The following is an 18594-nucleotide window of genomic DNA, read 5'->3' as shown; positions in this document are numbered from 1 at the left end:
CAAAGTGTTACTTCTATAGAATCATTTAAACAATAGTTTGAGTACATGTAACAGACTGAACCAGAATAGCTAATATTTTACTGTGGTAATTGGCCCCCATCAACAGCTCCACATTTTCAGCAGCCATAACAGCAGACAAAGAGTAATAACACCTCCTAGTGGCCCAAACTGAGTTTTGCCTGGTGACCATTGATATATTATTAATCATTTGAATTACATAATACTTTTCATTATTTTTGATATAATGTGCAAGATACAATATGAAGAAAAAAGAACAAAAAAAGACAAGTTTAATCATTAGGCTACATAAGAAAATTATTGCTCCTCCTCAGTTTCTCACTGCAAACCTGATTATTATTTTTTCTTGAGCTTTCTCTTTACTGCAAGAGCTCGATAGCTCTTTTAACCATTGAGGTCACACGCTGAAACAGATAAATAGGTAGGATATTGCTGATCAAAGCAACTATTTTCATTATTTCCAATTAATAATTTCATTTTTAAAGTAAAACTAGTGAGGAAAATGTTTCACATTAGGTAAATTTGCTTCTTTTCTTTGCCATATGTACAATTGAAAGCAGAATGTATGAGAGTTTGTCACTGTTGTTTGGAGAAAACAAGACATTTATTGACATTACTTTGGTAGATGGGCAGCTTTGATTTCTTTTAGGACACTAAACTCACTGTGTTATTGCAACCTTGCAATGTGGCATAAGTAATGTGGTTGGTATTTTACAAGCTGATTTCAGTCGTTTTTGGCGAGGCCTAATACATGGCACATTATATATCAAATGCAGAAGAACTACTTTTCTTTGGATAAAGAAAGACTGGGAGACCTTCGTTGTGTTCTGTGTGTCTGCAGTTAAAATTGAGACATTGTATGGGGCTTTCCAAAACGCAGCAAAAGCTTTTAGACTATTGCGTGAAGATACAAAAAAACAACAACAATCCTACATGGAAACGTATGGAGAAGAGACTGCACCCCAAAATTGACCATATACTATCTATATATGCGCTTTCTATATAGCCTACCGTACAGTATATGCTGCTAAATAAACAGTTTGGAGTTTAGTAGTGACAGTTTTAAGTGTCATAAAGTAAGTGAGAAAAACAAACCAGCCCCGGAAATCCGCATGCTCAGCACGGGGGGCACAGGTGATCGCTGTCAACCATAGCTGTAGACGCTGCCACACAGTATAAATCAATATAATAAATTAAATCATCCTCCATTTGCACGATGGCAACAGGGTCGACCAAGTTTTCTGCTCGTTTTATCATCGCTGTTTTGTTCTTCCTCCACGTGTTACTGTAAGTAAACAGATCAGAGTTTGTGGGAGAGTTTATTATTTCCGACTGTGCAACAGTGTTAGAAGGATGTATCCACTTCCTCGACAGTGTTTTCTTGGTTTAATGTTGGTTAATGTTAGATTTATGATTAGGGTCGACTAGTAGGGTCCATGAACTTGATATGAAGCTTCTTATAAGACGAACATGTGCAGTTCTGGGGCTTTTTAAAGTGGGCTTCGCGAGGAAACAAATCGATGGGTAACATAAATCGCCACACCTGATTTAAAACGTTGACAGTAAATTTACGCGTTAACTGTTTTGTTAGCGTTAGTAAAGTGACAACACTACACAGGCGACTGTTTACACAGCCTGTAGTAATCCGTTTGGTTTTTTTTGTTTTGTTTTTTTGTAACTATGCGAACATAATTTCACTTCCTTTTCGTTCTCGTGTTTTTAGTCCCGCTTTTTGCGCCTCAACCCAACCTAAAGGGCTATTAAAGATCTTGCGGTACAAAAGACAGGATTGTGCAGATGGCACTTACGAACATGAAGGCAGGACCTGCTGTCTGTGTGCTCCTGGTAAGTGTCAGTGGTACTGTGAACTCCTTTAACAAGGAGGGAATCCTTTGAAGGTCATTTTAATCTATTGATGTTTGCACCTTCGAAGTTTTACTTTCTATGATATGATCTGACTGTCCAGCTTTACCTGTACTTTATCTGCTTCTACTTCTTGGGGAAAACTACATTTTGTATTAATTAGTCAAACATGTCATGATAATATTAAAACATTTTTTTTCTGCCTTGGTATGGTACGTGTCTCCATACTGCAGGTCAGCGTCTCGAGAAGCACTGCATTAACAATAGGGCCGATGGAAAATGCGAGCTTTGTGAGGACGGCAGGACGTACAACAGTCAGGCTAATTCCCAGGAGACCTGTCTGCCCTGCACCTCCTGCTCACAGCCCAATGGTAATGAAATGGGATACTTTTATTCACAGCTAATCTGAAAACAAACCATTGGCCAACATTTTTTTTTTCATTATTGTTTTCAATAGATGATTTGAACCGTCGGACTAAGTAAAACACAGGTGTTGTTTATAACATTAATGATATCTCTGTTCTGTGTTCCTGAGGGCCATGACAGAGTGACTGTCAGCCACTACAAAACCACCTGAAACCAAAACAGCCTTCTTCAATTTTATGTTTTTAACCATGTTTTTCCTACTGTGACATGACAAAATGAGAAGGGCCCACTGCCTACACTACAAAGCCTTTAAAATGTCTATTAGCAGTTTTTTAGAATGTTATCATTCATCAAATTAATTGATTAAATAAAAAAAAAAAAAAAAAAAAAAAAATCAAAAAAGACATCAACTTGAAAATGTGATGGGCCTTTTTTAAAAAATTTTTTTGAAACTATTTCCTTACCTTTTCTAACCTATACTCTTCGTTGATTGCAAGCAACACGATGTGTTTTTAAGAAAAATACAGTTTGAAGCAGTGTGACGGGCTGTCAGCTACTCCTTAACGACAGTTGTGTGACTGTACTGTCCTTTCAGCTGCCTTAGAAGTGGACGAACCCTGCACCACTGCAAGGAACACTAAGTGTCGATGTCAGAAAAATCATTACAGCAGCAATGATACACAAACAGTGGAAATCTGCCACCGTTGTAAAACGTAAGTTCTGCTCCTTTGAATATAGACCCAACAGCTGAGCCACTAAATTGAACTTTTACAGTGCTTTTACATTTGTACTGAATATAGAAATGGATGTTGTCTCCGGGTCTGAAAAGTGAAGCCAATGAGGAAGTTCCTTAGAGTGTTATACCACTTAGGGCCACTGGGCTTTAAAAATGCCTCTCATGAACTACAAAATCAATACATTTTCTCCACAAGTCATTATGGTGTCATTCATAACATGTTATCCTTCTGGTCAGTGCTCTGGTGATTCTTCTGAAAAAGATTCCATAATTAATTAGATATTAGAGAGGTACAGGTTTTTGCGTGCCTGATTTGATTGAGACGCCAAGGAAGCAGTCAGTTTTTCCACCCGTGAGCAGGCGTAGCATCCTTAGGTTCCCCGTCAGACCGAGACACAGCTTGTTCATCCCCACCTCGTCTAAATATGGTCACTTATGGCTCCAGAAAAACAAGATGTTGATGGTTGAAATGCTGAACTTGAGGCTTCGGTGGTTGTAGAACTCCCGACAGAGCTATTGCTTTCGATTTCATTACACTGCACAAGTCTTCCTCATAAAGTGCTCGTTGAGTGGATGTAAACTATACGATGTGCGTGTAGCTTTTATAAAAATGTCGTCTGTGGCAGTAATGTTTTTATTACATCCTTTTTACGTCTCTGACTGAGCCTGTCACTAATGCTTGTTTTTCCCTCTGGTTCAAGATGTGGGTCTGCCGGCTGTAAAAAAAACTGCACAGCCACCAGCGACACAGTCTGCAATGATAAATGTGATGGTATGGTGTCATTTAGCATTATTGCACATTAATTCAATTATGATGGCATCAGTTAGTGTACTTCCACATTATTTATAAAAAAGAAATTACATATTTGTATTTATAATAACTATGTAATGGTCTTAACTCTGTGTTTCAGATGTTGACAACAGTTATGGCAATTATTTTGGCGTTATTCTTATTGTTGTTCTTCCGGTAGTGTTTCTTATTTTCTGGATAAGGAGAGGACAAAGTGAGTATTTCTTTGACTATATGACTATATGACTATATGACATATATATATATGTGATACCGCCGTGGGGGCACAACATCCTCATTTGTTCTTCAGTAAAGATACAGTACAGAAGGCTCAGTTTGACCCTCAGATCTAATCTCATGTTTTGTTTCTTCTTAATAATTACGTCTTATTTTTTTATGATGTCATCTCAGGACGGAAAAGACCTTAGGCCCCACCCCAAATAAATGGCAACGGAGCTGATGAGGTAATTTGCTCTCTCCATGACCAGATCTGAACCTGCTGTAAGATAGATAGATAGATAGATAGATAGATAGATAGATAGATAGATAGATACATAGATACATAGATACATACATACATACATACATACATACATACATACATACTTACTTACTTACTTACTTACTTACTTACTTACTTACTTACTTACTTACTTACATACATACTTACATACTTACATACTTACTTACTTACTTACTTTATGAATCCCCAAAGGGAAATCTTTTCGCTACAGCAGCATTTATAGATACAGGAAAGAAATAAAATCACAGTAAAAAATATTAAATATAAAAATGCACAGTATATACAATAAAATAGAATAAAATAAAATAGAATAATTAAATTAAAATGAACTAAACAATAGTGCAAAGTTTTTTAATTTTTTTAAATTTTATTTAAACAACCAAGAAAAACAGACAACAGACAACAGTGTTATTGTTGTGTGATGGATTTTTCCATAGGTGAGTTATTGTATAGTCTTATTGAAGTGGGCAGGAATGATCTCCTGTATATGTCCTTGTGACAACGGAGCTGGAGGAGTCTTTTGGAGAAAGTGCTCCGCTGTCCCTGCAGCAGGTGGTGGAGAGGGTGGTCAGGATTATCCAATATGGATAATAGTTTCCTCAGTGTCCTCCTCTCCACCACCTTTTCCAGGCTGTCCAGTTTGCAGCCAATGATGGAGCCGGCCTTCTTAACCAGTTTGTTAAGTCTGTTGGTGTCGCCGGCTCCAATGCTGCTCCCCCAGCAGACCCCAGCGAAGTACAATGCACTGGCCACAACAGATGGTAGAACATCTGTTTGCTGTCCTGGCTCCTAAATGGTGGAATGAGCTCCCCACCGACATCAGGACAGCGGAAACTCTGTACATCTTCCGCCGCAAACTAAAAACACACCTCTTCCGACTTTACCTTGAACAGTAGAACTGTAGTAGCACTTAAAATGACACTTACTGATGGCACTTTGTAGTTTGGCTTTCTTGAAGAAATTGTATTTTCCTGATTCCTGTTGTTCTGGGTTTTGTACCCTGATGATTGAAATGCACTTATTGTAAGTCGCTTTGGATAAAAGCGTCAGCTAAATGTAATGTAATCTAATGTATGTAACAGCTCTAACATCTTGCTGCACACATTGAAGGATCGAAGTTTCCTCAAGAAAAAGAGTCGACTCATCCCCTTCTTGTAGACAGCGTTGATGTTGGTCTTCCAGTTCAGTCTGTTGTTCGATGGACACACCCAGGTACTTGTACTCCTCCACCATGTCCACCTCCTCTCCCAGAACTCTCAGCGGTTGTGGAGCCGTCGTCTTCCTCCTGAAGTCGACCACCATGATTGGTGCAAGATGTTTAGTCTTTGTCCTGTGTTTCATCTAATTAATTTGTACACACAACCATACACACATGCACATGTACACATTACATGAATGACAAACGCTTTTCTGTCTTCTCCAATTTTGGCATAGCTGCCCCTTTATGTAAGAGGGACAGGTTAGTTGAGTGGAAACCTTTGGTGTCCTTTCTCGTGTGCTTCCTCTTTGCCTATGTTGTTGTGAAGCTTGTGCAAATAGGTATTGTACAGTATTTTTGCACTGTGAATTATTTTGTTTGTATTTGGCTGATATACTGTTCTGAAAATAAAAAAATTGGCAGACATGAGTTGGTAACTGGTCACAAAGAAAATTGCATGTTTTAAACTCCATTTTCACAACTTGTGTCTGTGACCAAGAAACATGGGTATTGTTAACCCAGTTAAGTTGTGGTCATGATTTAAAAGGAATACAATCACTTTTGTTTTGTACTTTGACATGCAGGATGCAGTTATACCATTTTATCTCTTTTTTATTAATTGTATTTACGTATTCTGACAGCTCAAGGCTTTCCACATGTAGGATACAACTAAAAGTTATAAAAGTGTTACTTCTATAGAATCATTTAAACAATAGTTTGAGTACATGTAACAGACTGAACCAGAATAGCTAATATTTGACTGTGGTAATTGGCCCCCATCAACAGCTCCACATTTTCAGCAGCCATAACAGCAGACAAAGAGTAATAACACCTCCTAGTGGCCCAAACTGAGTTTTGCCTGGTGACCATTGATATATTATTAATCATTTGAATTACATAATACTTTTCATTATTTTTGGTATAATGTGCAAGATACAATATGAAGAAAAAAGAACAAAAAAAAGACGAGTTTAATCATTAGGCTATATAAGAAAATTATTGCTCCTCCTCAGTTTCTCACTGCAAACCTGATTATTATTTTTTCTTGAGCTTTCTCTTTACTGCAAGAGCTCGATAGCTCTTTTAACCATTGAGGTCACACGCTGAAACAGATAAATAGGTAGGATATTGCTGATCAAAGCAACTATTTTCATTATTTCCAATTAATAATTTCATTTTTAAAGTAAAACTAGTGAGGAAAATGTTTCACATTAGGTAAATTTGTTTTTTTTCTTTGCCATATGTACAATTGAAAACAGAATGTATGAGAGTTTGTCACTGTTGTTTGGAGAAAACAAGACATTTATTGACATTACTTTGGTAGATGGGCAGCTTTGATTTCTTTTAGGACACTAAACTCACTGTGTTATTGCAACCTTGCAATGTGGCATAAGTAATGTGGTTGGTATTTTACAAGCTGATTTCAGTCGTTTTTGGCGAGGCCTAATACATGGCACATTATATATCAAATGTAGAAGAACTACTTTTCTTTGGATAAAGAAAGACTGGGAGACCTTCGTTGTGTTCTGTGTGTCTGCAGTTAAAATTGAGACATTGTATGGGGCTTTCCAAAACGCAGCAAAAGCTTTTAGACTATTGCGCGAAGATACAAAAAAACAACAACAATCCTACATGGAAACGTATGGGGAAGAGACTGCACCCCCAAAATTGACCATATACTATCTATATATACCCTTTCTATATAGCCTACTGTACTGCTAAATATACAGTTTGGAGTTTAATAGTGACAGTTTTAAGTGTCATAAAGTAAGTGAGAAAAACAAGTCAGCCCCGGAAATCCCCGCATGCGCAGCACGGAGCGCATTGAGGCGGTCACTTTCAACCACAGCTATAGACGCAGCCACACAGTACTGTACTACATAATCCTCTATTTGCACGATGGCAACAGGGTCGACCAAGTTTTCTGCTCGTGTTATCGTCGCTGTTTTGTTCTTCCTCCACGTGTTACTGTAAGTAAACAGATCAGAGTTTGTGGGAGAGTTTATTATTTCCGACTGTGCAACAGTGTTAGAAGGATGTATCCACTTCCTCGACAGTGTTTTCTTGGTTTAATGTTAGATTTATGATTAGGGTCGACTAGTAGGGTCCATGAACTTGATATGAAGCTTCTTATAAGACGAACATTTGCAGTTCTGGGGCTTTTTAAAGTGGGCTTCGCGAGGAAACAAATCGATGGGTAACATAAATCGCCACACCTGATTTTGTTTTTTTTTGTAACTATGCTAACATACTTTCACTTTCGTTTCGTTCTCGTGTTTTTAGTCCCGCTTTTTGCGCCTCAACCCAACCTAAAGGGCTATTAAAGATCTTGCGGTACAAAAGACAGGATTGTGCAGATGGCACTTACGAACATGAAGGCAGGACTTGCTGTCTGTGTGCTCCTGGTAAGTGTCAGTGGTACTGTGAACTCCTTTAACAAGGAGGGAATCCTTTGAAGGTCATTTTAATCTATTGATGTTTGCACCTTCGAAGTTTTACTTTCTATGATATGATCTGACTGTCCAGCTTTACCTGTACTTTATCTGCTTCTACTTCTTGGGGAAAACTACATTTTGTATTAATTAATCAAACATGTCATTATAATATTAAAACATTTTTTTTCTGCCTTGGTATGGTACGTGTCTCCATGCTGCAGGTCAGCGTCTGGAGAATCACTGCATTAACAATAGGGCCGATGGAAAATGCGAGCTTTGCGAGGACGGCAGGACGTACAACAGTCAGGCTAATTCCCAGGAGACCTGTCTGCCCTGCACCTCCTGCTCACAGCTCAATGGTAATGAAATGGGATACTTTTATTCACAGCTAAACTGAAAACAAACCATTGGCCAACATTTTTTTATTATTATTATTGTTTTCAATAGATGATCTGAACCTTCGGACTAAGTAAAACACAGGTGTTGTTTATAACATTAATGATATCTCTGTTCTGTGTTCCTGAGGGCCATGACAGAGTGACTGTCAGCCACTACAAAACCACCTGAAACCAAAACAGCCTTCTTCAATTTTATGTTTTTAACCATGTTTTTCCTACTGTGACATGACAAAATGAGAAGGGCCCACTGCCTACACTACAAAGCCTTTAAAATGTCTACTAGCAGTTTTTAGAATATCATCATACATCAAATTAATTGATTAATTAAAAAAAAAAAAAAATCAAAAAAGACATCAACTTGAAAATGTGATGGGCCTTTTTTAAATTTTTTTAAAAAACTATTTCTTTACCTTTTCTAACCTATACTCTTCGTTGATTGCAAGCAACACGATGTGTTTTTAAGAAAAATACAGTTTGAAGCAGTGTGACGGACTGTTAACGACAGTTGTGTGACTGTACTGTCCTTTCAGCTGGCTTAGAAGTGGACGAACCCTGCACCACTGCAAGGAACACTTAAGTGTCGATGTCAGAAAAATCATTACAGCAGCAATGATACACAAACAGCGGAAATCTGCCGCCGTTGTAAAACGTAAGTTCTGCTCCTTTGAATATAGACCCAACAGCTGAGCCATTAAATTGAACTTTTACAGAGCTTTTACATTTGTACTGAATATAGAAATGGATGTTGTCTCCGGGTCTGAAAAGTGAAGCCAATGAGGAAGTTCCTTAGAGTGTTATACCACTTAGGGCCACTGGGCTTTAAAAATGCCTCTCATGAACTACAAAATCAATACATTTTCTCCACAAGTCATTATGGTGTCATTCATAACATGTTATCCTTCTGGTCAGTGCTCTGGTGGTTCTTCTGAAAAAGATTCCATAATTAATTAGATATTAGAGAGGTACAGTTTTTTGCGTGCCTGATTTGATTGACATGCCAAGGAAGCAGTCAGTTTCCCCACCAGGCGTAGCATCCTTAGGTTCCCCGTCAGACCGAGACACAGCTTGTTCATCCCCACCTCGTCTAAATATGGTCACTTATGGCTCCAGAAAAACAAGATGTTGATGGTTGAAATGCTGAACTTGAGGCTTCGGTGGTTGTAGAACTCCCGACAGAGCTATTGCTTTCGATTTCATTACACTGCACAAGTCTTCCTCATAAAGTGCTCGTTGAGTGGATGTAAACTATACGATGTGCGTGTAGCTTTTATAAAAATGTCATCTGTGGCAGTAATGTTTTTATTACATCCTTTTTACGTCTCTGACTGAGCCTGTCACTAATGCTTGTTTTTCCCTCTGGTTCAAGATGTGGTTCTGCCGGCCATAAAGAAATCTGCACAGCCACCAGCGACACAGTCTGCAATGATGAAAGTAATGGTATGGTGTCATTTAACATTATTGCACATTAATTCAATTATGATGGCATCAGTTAGTGTACTTCCACATTATTTATAAACAAGAAATTACATATTTGTATTTATAATAACTATGTAATGGTCTTAACTTTGTGTTTCAGAAGTTGACAACAGTGTTGGCAAAGCTGTTGGCATAGCTATTGGGGTTATTGTTGCTGTTACTCTGATAGTGTTTCTTGTTTTCTGGAGAAAGATACGACAAAGTGAGTATTTCTTTGACTATATGACTATATGACTATATGACATATATATATATGTGATACCGCCGTGGGGGCACAACATCCTCATTTGTTCTTCAGTAAAGATACAGTACAGAAGGCTCAGTTTGACCCTCAGATCTAATCTCATGTTTTGTTTCTTCTTAATAATTACGTTTTATGTTTTTTATGACGTCATCTCAGGATGGGAAAGATCTCAGGACCCATCCAAAACAGATGGCAACGGAGCTGATGAGGTAATTTGCTCTCTCCATGACCAGATCTGAACCTGCTGTAAGATAGATAGATAGATAGATAGATAGATAGATAGATAGATACATACATACATACATACATACATACATACATACTTTATGAATCCCCAAAGGGAAATCTTTTCGCTACAGCAGCATTTATAGATACAGGAAAGAAATAAAATCACAGTAAAAAATATTAAATATAAATTGCACAGTATATACAATAAAATAGAATAAAATAAAATAGAATAATTAAATTAAAACGAACTAAACAATAGTGCAAAGTTTTTTAATTTTTTTAAATTTTATTTAAACAACCAAGAAAAACAGACAACAGACAACAGTGTTATTGTTGTGTGATGGATTTTGCCATAGGTGAGTTATTGTATAGTCTTATTGAAGTGGGCAGGAATGATCTCCTGTGTATGTCCTTGTGACAACGGAGCTGGAGGAGTCTTTTGGAGAAAGTGCTCCGCTGTCCCTGCAGCAGGTGGTGGAGAGGGTGGTCAGGATTATCCAATATGGATAATAGTTTCCTCAGTGTCCTCCTCTCCACCACCTTTTCCAGGCTGTCCAGTTTGCAGCCGATGATGGAGCCGGCCTTCTTAACCAGTTTGTTAAGTCTGTTGGTGTCGCCGGCTCCAATGCTGCTCCCCCAGCAGACCCCAGCGAAGTACAATGCACTGGCCACAACAGATGGTAGAACATCTGTTTGCTGTCCTGGCTCCTAAATGGTGGAATGAGCTCCCCACCGACATCAGGACAGCGGAAACTCTGTACATCTTCCGCCGCAAACTAAAAACACACCTCTTCCGACTTTACCTTGAACAGTAGAACTGTAGTAGCACTTAAAATGACACTTACTGATGGCACTTTGTAGTTTGGCTTTCTTGAAGAAATTGTATTTTCCTGATTCCTGTTGTTCTGGGTTTTGTACCCTGATGATTGAAATGCACTTATTGTAAGTCGCTTTGGATAAAAGCGTCAGCTAAATGTAATGTAATGTAATGTAATGTAACAGCTCTAACATCTTGCTGCACACATTGAAGGATTGAAGTTTCCTCAAGAAAAAGAGTCGACTCATCCCCTTCTTGTAGACAGCGTTGATGTTGGTCTTCCAGTTCAGTCTGTTGTTCGATGGACACACCCAGGTACTTGTACTCCTCCACCATGTCCACCTCCTCTCCCAGAACTCTCAGCGGTTGTGGAGCCGTCGTCTTCCTCCTGAAGTCGACCACCATGATTGGTGCAAGATGTTTAGTCTTTGTCCTGTGTTTCATCTAATTAATTTGTACACACAACCATACACACATGCACATGTACACATTACATGAATGACAAACGCTTTTCTGTCTTCTCCAATTTTGGCATAGCTGCCCCTTTATGTAAGAGGGACAGGTTAGTTGAGTGGAAACCTTTGGTGTCCTTTCTCGTGTGCTTCCTCTTTGCCTATGTTGTTGTGAAGCTTGTGCAAATAGGTATTGTACAGTATTTTTGCACTGTGAATTATTTTGTTTGTATTTGGCTGATATACTGTTCTGAAAATAAAAAAATTGGCAGACATGAGTTGGTAACTGGTCACAAAGAAAATTGCATGTTTTAAACTCCATTTTCACAACTTGTGTCTGTGACCAAGAAACATGGGTATTGTTAACCCAGTTAAGTTGTGGTCATGATTTAAAAGGAATACAATCACTTTTGTTTTGTACTTTGACATGCAGGATGCAGTTATACCATTTTATCTCTTTTTTATTAATTGTATTTACGTATTCTGACAGCTCAAGGCTTTCCACATGTAGGATACAACTAAAAGTTATAAAAGTGTTACTTCTATAGAATCATTTAAACAATAGTTTGAGTACATGTAACAGACTGAACCAGAATAGCTAATATTTGACTGTGGTAATTGGCCCCCATCAACAGCTCCACATTTTCAGCAGCCATAACAGCAGACAAAGAGTAATAACACCTCCTAGTGGCCCAAACTGAGTTTTGCCTGGTGACCATTGATATATTATTAATCATTTGAATTACATAATACTTTTCATTATTTTTGGTATAATGCGCAAGATACAATATGAAGAAAAAAGAACAAAAAAAAGACGAGTTTAATCATTAGGCTATATAAGAAAATTATTGCTCCTCCTCAGTTTCTCACTGCAAACCTGATTATTATTTTTTCTTGAGCTTTCTCTTTACTGCAAGAGCTCGATAGCTCTTTTAACCATTGAGGTCACACGCTGAAACAGATAAATAGGTAGGATATTGCTGATCAAAGCAACTATTTTCATTATTTCCAATTAATAATTTCATTTTTAAAGTAAAACTAGTGAGGAAAATGTTTCACATTAGGTAAATTTGTTTTTTTTCTTTGCCATATGTACAATTGAAAACAGAATGTATGAGAGTTTGTCACTGTTGTTTGGAGAAAACAAGACATTTATTGACATTACTTTGGTAGATGGGCAGCTTTGATTTCTTTTAGGACACTAAACTCACTGTGTTATTGCAACCTTGCAATGTGGCATAAGTAATGTGGTTGGTATTTTACAAGCTGATTTCAGTCGTTTTTGGCGAGGCCTAATACATGGCACATTATATATCAAATGTAGAAGAACTACTTTTCTTTGGATAAAGAAAGACTGGGAGACCTTCGTTGTGTTCTGTGTGTCTGCAGTTAAAATTGAGACATTGTATGGGGCTTTCCAAAACGCAGCAAAAGCTTTTAGACTATTGCGCGAAGATACAAAAAAACAACAACAATCCTACATGGAAACGTATGGGGAAGAGACTGCACCCCCAAAATTGACCATATACTATCTATATATACCCTTTCTATATAGCCTACTGTACTGCTAAATATACAGTTTGGAGTTTAATAGTGACAGTTTTAAGTGTCATAAAGTAAGTGAGAAAAACAAGTCAGCCCCGGAAATCCCCGCATGCGCAGCACGGAGCGCATTGAGGCGGTCACTTTCAACCACAGCTATAGACGCAGCCACACAGTACTGTACTACATAATCCTCTATTTGCACGATGGCAACAGGGTCGACCAAGTTTTCTGCTCGTGTTATCGTCGCTGTTTTGTTCTTCCTCCACGTGTTACTGTAAGTAAACAGATCAGAGTTTGTGGGAGAGTTTATTATTTCCGACTGTGCCACAGTGTTAGAAGGATGTATCCACTTCCTCGACAGTGTTTTCTTGGTTTAATATTGGTTAATGTTAGATTTATGATTAGGGTCGACTAGTAGGGTCCATGAACTTGATATGAAGCTTCTTATAAGACGAACATGTGCAGTTCTGGGGCTTTTTAAAGTGGGCTTCGCGAGGAAACAAATCGATGGGTAACATAAATCGCCACACCTGATTTTTTTTTTTTTTGTAACTATGCTAACATACTTTCACTTTCGTTTCGTTCTCGTGTTTTTAGTCCCGCTTTTTGCGCCTCAACCCAACCTAAAGGGCTATTAAAGATCTTGCGGTACAAAAGACAGGATTGTGCAGATGGCACTTACGAACATGAAGGCAGGACCTGCTGTCTGTGTGCTCCTGGTAAGTGTCAGTGGTACTGTGAACTCCTTTAACAAGGAGGGAATCCTTTAAAGGTCATTTTAATCTATTGATGTTTGCACCTTCGAAGTTTTACTTTCTATGATATGATCTGACTGTCCAGCTTTACCTGTACTTTATCTGCTTCTACTTCTTGGGGAAAACTACATTTTGTATTAATTAATCAAACATGTCATTATAATATTAAAACATTTTTTTTCTGCCTTGGTATGGTACGTGTCTCCATGCTGCAGGTCAGCGTCTCGAGAATCACTGCATTAACAATAGGGCCGATGGAAAATGCGAGCTTTGCGAGGACGGCAGGACGTACAACAGTCAGGCTAATTCCCAGGAGACCTGTCTGCCCTGCACCTCCTGCTCACAGCTCAATGGTAATGAAATGGGATACTTTTATTCACAGCTAAACTGAAAACAAACCATTGGCCAACATTTTTTTATTATTATTATTGTTTTCAATAGATGATCTGAACCTTCGGACTAAGTAAAACACAGGTGTTGTTTATAACATTAATGATATCTCTGTTCTGTGTTCCTGAGGGCCATGACAGAGTGACTGTCAGCCACTACAAAACCACCTGAAACCAAAACAGCCTTCTTCAATTTTATGTTTTTAACCATGTTTTTCCTACTGTGACATGACAAAATGAGAAGGGCCCACTGCCTACACTACAAAGCCTTTAAAATGTCTACTAGCAGTTTTTAGAATATCATCATACATCAAATTAATTGATTAATTAAAAAAAAAAAAAAATCAAAAAAGACATCAACTTGAAAATGTGATGGGCCTTTTTTAAATTTTTTTAAAAAACTATTTCTTTACCTTTTCTAACCTATACTCTTCGTTGATTGCAAGCAACACGATGTGTTTTTAAGAAAAATACAGTTTGAAGCAGTGTGACGGACTGTTAACGACAGTTGTGTGACTGTACTGTCCTTTCAGCTGGCTTAGAAGTGGACGAACCCTGCACCACTGCAAGGAACACTAAGTGTCGATGTCAGAAAAATCATTACAGCAGCAATGATACACAAAAAGCGGAAATCTGCCACCGTTGTAAAACGTAAGTTCTGCTCCTTTGAATATAGACCCAACAGCTGAGCCATTAAATTGAACTTTTACAGAGCTTTTACATTTGTACTGAATATAGAAATGGATGTTGTCTCCGGGTCTGAAAAGTGAAGCCAATGAGGAAGTTCCTTAGAGTGTTATACCACTTAGGGCCACTGGGCTTTAAAAATGCCTCTCATGAACTACAAAATCAATACATTTTCTCCACAAGTCATTATGGTGTCATTCATAAAATGTTATCCTTCTGGTCAGTGCTCTGGTGGTTCTTCTGAAAAAGATTCCATAATTAATTAGATATTAGAGAGGTACAGGTTTTTGCGTGCCTGATTTGATTGACATGCCAAGGAAGCAGTCAGTTTCCCCACCAGGCGTAGCATCCTTAGGTTCCCCGTCAGACCGAGACACAGCTTGTTCATCCCCACCTCGTCTAAATATGGTCACTTGTGGCTCCAGAAAAACAAGATGTTGATGGTTGAAATGCTGAACTTGAGGCTTCGGTGGTTGTAGAACTCCCGACAGAGCTATTGCTTTCGATTTCATTACACTGCACAAGTCTTCCTCATAAAGTGCTCGTTGAGTGGATGTAAACTATACGATGTGCGTGTAGCTTTTATAAAAATGTCATCTGTGGCAGTAATGTTTTTATTACATCCTTTTTACGTCTCTGACTGAGCCTGTCACTAATGCTTGTTTTTCCCTCTGGTTCAAGATGTGGTTCTGCCGGCCATAAAGAAATCTGCACAGCCACCAGCGACACAGTCTGCAATGATGAAAGTAATGGTATGGTGTCATTTAACATTATTGCACATTAATTCAATTATGATGGCATCAGTTAGTGTACTTCCACATCATTTATAAACAAGAAATTACATATTTGTATTTATAATAACTATGTAATGGTCTTAACTTTGTGTTTCAGAAGTTGACAACAGTGTTGGCAAAGCTGTTGGCATAGCTATTGGGGTTATTGTTGCTGTTACTCTGGTAGTGTTTCTTGTTTTCTGGAGAAAGATACGACAAAGTGAGTATTTCTTTGACTATATGACTATATGACATATATATATATATATATGTGATACCACCGTGGGGGCACAACATCCTCATTTGTTCTTTAGTAAAGATACAGTACAGAAGGCTCAGTTTGACCCTCAGATTAAATCTCGTGTTTTGTTTCTTCTTAATAATTACGTTTTATGTTTTTTATGACGTCATCTCAGGATGGGAAAGATCTCAGGACCCATCCAAAACAGATGGCAACGGAGCTGATGAGGTAATTTGCTCTCTCCATGACCAGATCTGAACCTGCTGTAAAATGTTTAGTCTTTGTCCTGTGTTTCATCTAATTAATTTGTACACATACACATTACATGAATGATAAACGCTTTTCTGTCTTCTCCAATTTTGGCATAGCTGCCCCTTTATGTAGGAAGGACAGGTTAGTTGAGTGGAAACCTTTGGTGTCCTTTCTCGTGTGCTTCCTCTGTGTGAAGCTTGTGCAACTAGGTATTATACAGTATTTTTGCACTGTGAATGTTCAGTTAAAATTAATTATACTTCTGCTTCACAGGAGATGCTGCCTCTTGCAGGTAAGAAAATCCCAAATATGTTTTGAATTGAAGCAATTTTAGAGCTTTGATAGTAGCAGTAATAATTGAAAATTGATGCTCATTAATGGCAAGTGGTTATAGCCTGTTTTCTATCAGACTAATTACAACAGCCTTTACATCTCACCTCAACTTATTGCTATTTTAATGCAAACTTTTACTGCCGCTATCTCCTGAATTTAACGGCCCCTCTCTAAAAACCAGCCTGAAGATGTGATCACCTTAAATATGGACCATTTTATCAAAAATACCCCTGAAACATCAAAAAAAGTTGTGATGACCTGCTTCGTTGCATCAATCCCATTTTTTTTTCTTCCTGTCACCGTCAGATCCACACATGAACCTCCTGCCTCACCTGCCCGACATTGTTAATGTGCTTACATGGAAAGATGTGCAGGGTATAGCACTACGTAGTGAGATGACGGTGGCTACGATTGATTCTTGTAAAGAGGACCACCCTGGTAATACTTATGAGCAGAAACTCAAACTACTGAAGATGTGGATGGAGATGCAGGGAAGGGATGCCCCAATGAAGTTGATCAAAAAGCTACAACAAAGTAAGAATAAGGAAGCTGCACAAAAGGTCAGAGATATATTGTCTCCAGGCAACACTGGTAATCCTGCATAAATGTGTCTACTTTGAACACTTTTTAAATACTTGCAGTGCTTTCTGATGTTTGAATTATTATCTTGAAAGACACCAAATGAGATGTTTACATGACAGGGCTGAACTGTAAATAGTAGGTTAAAATTTGATGTGTGTATTATGTCTTTCTGCCATTACTTCCTCAGTTCACTAGATAATGGATTGAGGAGTATTTCTGTCCTCCTCAGTTTTGGGTCATGAAAGTCCTAAAAAAATATCCGACTGGATTAATCTGCTTGCACTGAATCATGCTTTCATTTATGTGTTGCTAGTGTAACCAGAATAATTTAATCTGGGATCTTAATTATTATGTTTTGGAACTATGTTACGGTCCACTTAAGCAAGGTCGACAGGTTGTCATATAGCCGTTTTACTCTGTACACAGAAAAGTGTTAGGAGAGTCAATCTTTTCCTTATATTGTCTTTGTTACTCCATGCACAGAGATCGATAGAAGTGATCATCCATCTCTCAATAGAGGATCTTTATTTTTCCGTTGTTTGTGCTTCAGTATAGTAGGAGTTGTGAGCAGGATAAGATTAATCATATTGGGGGGAGGGGGGGGGGGACTATAAACTCACCAGGAACTATAGGGGATAATTTCCCTATTTTCTGTCTATTCTGCACTGTCTCTAAAGCAACAGCTGCACAGGGGTTACACTATTATAATGTTAAAATAATAATGCTAAATGTGAAAGGATGGAGAACGTCAACGGTGTCATTCATGAGAGAGTATTTGTGCAATAAGGCTCAATAAATATGTGTAATGACAGTGACATATGGACATTTGGTTTCTTTCCTTATCATTGGATACTGATGGACTCAAATCATCTATTCTTCCTCAAACCATTGAATATATATTCATTTCGAAAAATTTACAACTATGAATAATTTGTATTTTGTATGGTTTCCATGGATTGCTAAGACTGTATTAAATGTGATATTTGAACCGCATCAAGCACAACTTGCAATTTTATTTCTCTGCGGCCACAATAGCCGTAGCTGTTCTGTTTTTGGGGTTGTCTGTCCTTTTCTCATGAACACAATATGAAGCCTAAGAACGGCTTGATTTTCTTCAAATTTGGCACAAACTTTCAGTTCAAAGATGAACTGATTACATTTTAATCGTCGTGAATGTGATATCAAGGCCTTTCTTTAAATGTGGCCAACTGTTCACTGGCTGAGCGATGACGTGATTAAGATTTCGGTGATCAAAGGTCACTGTGACCTCACAAACTACCTCGTGGTCATAACTCAAGAATGACTCGTGGTAATTTCCCTCAAATGTCAAACAGGATAAAATGATGAAGTAATGACAATTTTAGTCAAGTTTGTAATGTATATTTTCAACATTTAGCGGGAGAATATTGTAAATATCAAGTGTCTGAAACGTGTGGATTTCTGCTCATTTTGCGCTAACTAGTGATGTTTGTATTGTTTATATTTTTGATTGG

At 38.0% G+C, this 18594-nt stretch overlaps 2 protein-coding genes across 5 annotated transcripts; both read left to right on the top strand.

Moving 5' to 3' along the window:
- Positions 1–1198: 1198 nt before the first annotated feature.
- LOC138195295 (tumor necrosis factor receptor superfamily member 6-like) lies at positions 1199–11819 on the top strand. Of its 4 annotated transcripts, none has more exons than XM_069144586.1 (8): positions 1199–1305; positions 1742–1863; positions 2115–2252; positions 2843–2960; positions 9694–9764; positions 9904–10005; positions 10204–10256; positions 11306–11819. In XM_069144586.1, the coding sequence occupies exons 1-8, from the start codon at positions 1235–1237 to the stop codon at positions 11309–11311; spliced, it is 681 nt and encodes a 226-aa protein (XP_069000687.1). In that variant the 5' UTR covers positions 1199–1234; the 3' UTR covers positions 11312–11819. The 4 variants fall into 4 exon arrangements, with proteins under 4 accessions (XP_069000687.1, XP_069000689.1, XP_069000690.1 ...); XM_069144588.1 differs by lacking the exons at positions 9694–9764; positions 9904–10005; positions 10204–10256; positions 11306–11819 and adding exons at positions 3685–3755; positions 3895–3987; positions 4185–4237; positions 5407–5920; XM_069144589.1 differs by lacking the exons at positions 9694–9764; positions 9904–10005; positions 10204–10256; positions 11306–11819 and adding exons at positions 3685–3755; positions 3895–3987; positions 4185–4237; positions 5379–5920.
- Positions 11820–12015: 196 nt separating this feature from the next.
- LOC138195294 (tumor necrosis factor receptor superfamily member 6-like) lies at positions 12016–17916 on the top strand. Its single transcript, XM_069144583.1, has 9 exons — positions 12016–13363; positions 13687–13808; positions 14060–14197; positions 14767–14884; positions 15602–15672; positions 15812–15913; positions 16110–16162; positions 16460–16478; positions 16826–17916. Exons 1-9 carry the CDS (start codon positions 13293–13295, stop codon positions 17122–17124), a joined length of 993 nt encoding a protein of 330 aa, XP_069000684.1. The 5' UTR covers positions 12016–13292; the 3' UTR covers positions 17125–17916.
- The last annotated feature ends 678 nt before the right edge of the window (positions 17917–18594 follow it).

This window comes from Embiotoca jacksoni, unplaced genomic scaffold (genome assembly GCF_022577435.1).
Source record: "Embiotoca jacksoni isolate LCO1_2020_lvr unplaced genomic scaffold, fEmbJac1.0.p SCAF_12, whole genome shotgun sequence".
In the NCBI taxonomy this organism is placed as follows: Eukaryota; Metazoa; Chordata; class Actinopteri; family Embiotocidae; genus Embiotoca; species Embiotoca jacksoni.
This window is presented reverse-complemented; position numbering and strand designations above follow the sequence as displayed.

Bases quoted from the DNA above. Each gene is read 5' to 3' on its own strand.
- LOC138195295 (XM_069144586.1), top strand. From the start codon at position 1,235: ATGGCAACAGGGTCGACCAAGTTTTCTGCTCGTTTTATCATCGCTGTT. The intron at 1,306-1,741 runs GTAAGTAAACAG...TCGTGTTTTTAG, and splicing joins TTCTTCCTCCACGTGTTACT to TCCCGCTTTTTGCGCCTCAA. The intron at 10,006-10,203 runs GTGAGTATTTCT...ACGTCATCTCAG, and splicing joins CTGGAGAAAGATACGACAAA to GATGGGAAAGATCTCAGGAC.
- LOC138195294 (XM_069144583.1), top strand. From the start codon at position 13,293: ATGGCAACAGGGTCGACCAAGTTTTCTGCTCGTGTTATCGTCGCTGTT. The intron at 14,885-15,601 runs GTAAGTTCTGCT...CTCTGGTTCAAG, and splicing joins ATCTGCCACCGTTGTAAAAC to ATGTGGTTCTGCCGGCCATA. The intron at 15,914-16,109 runs GTGAGTATTTCT...ACGTCATCTCAG, and splicing joins CTGGAGAAAGATACGACAAA to GATGGGAAAGATCTCAGGAC.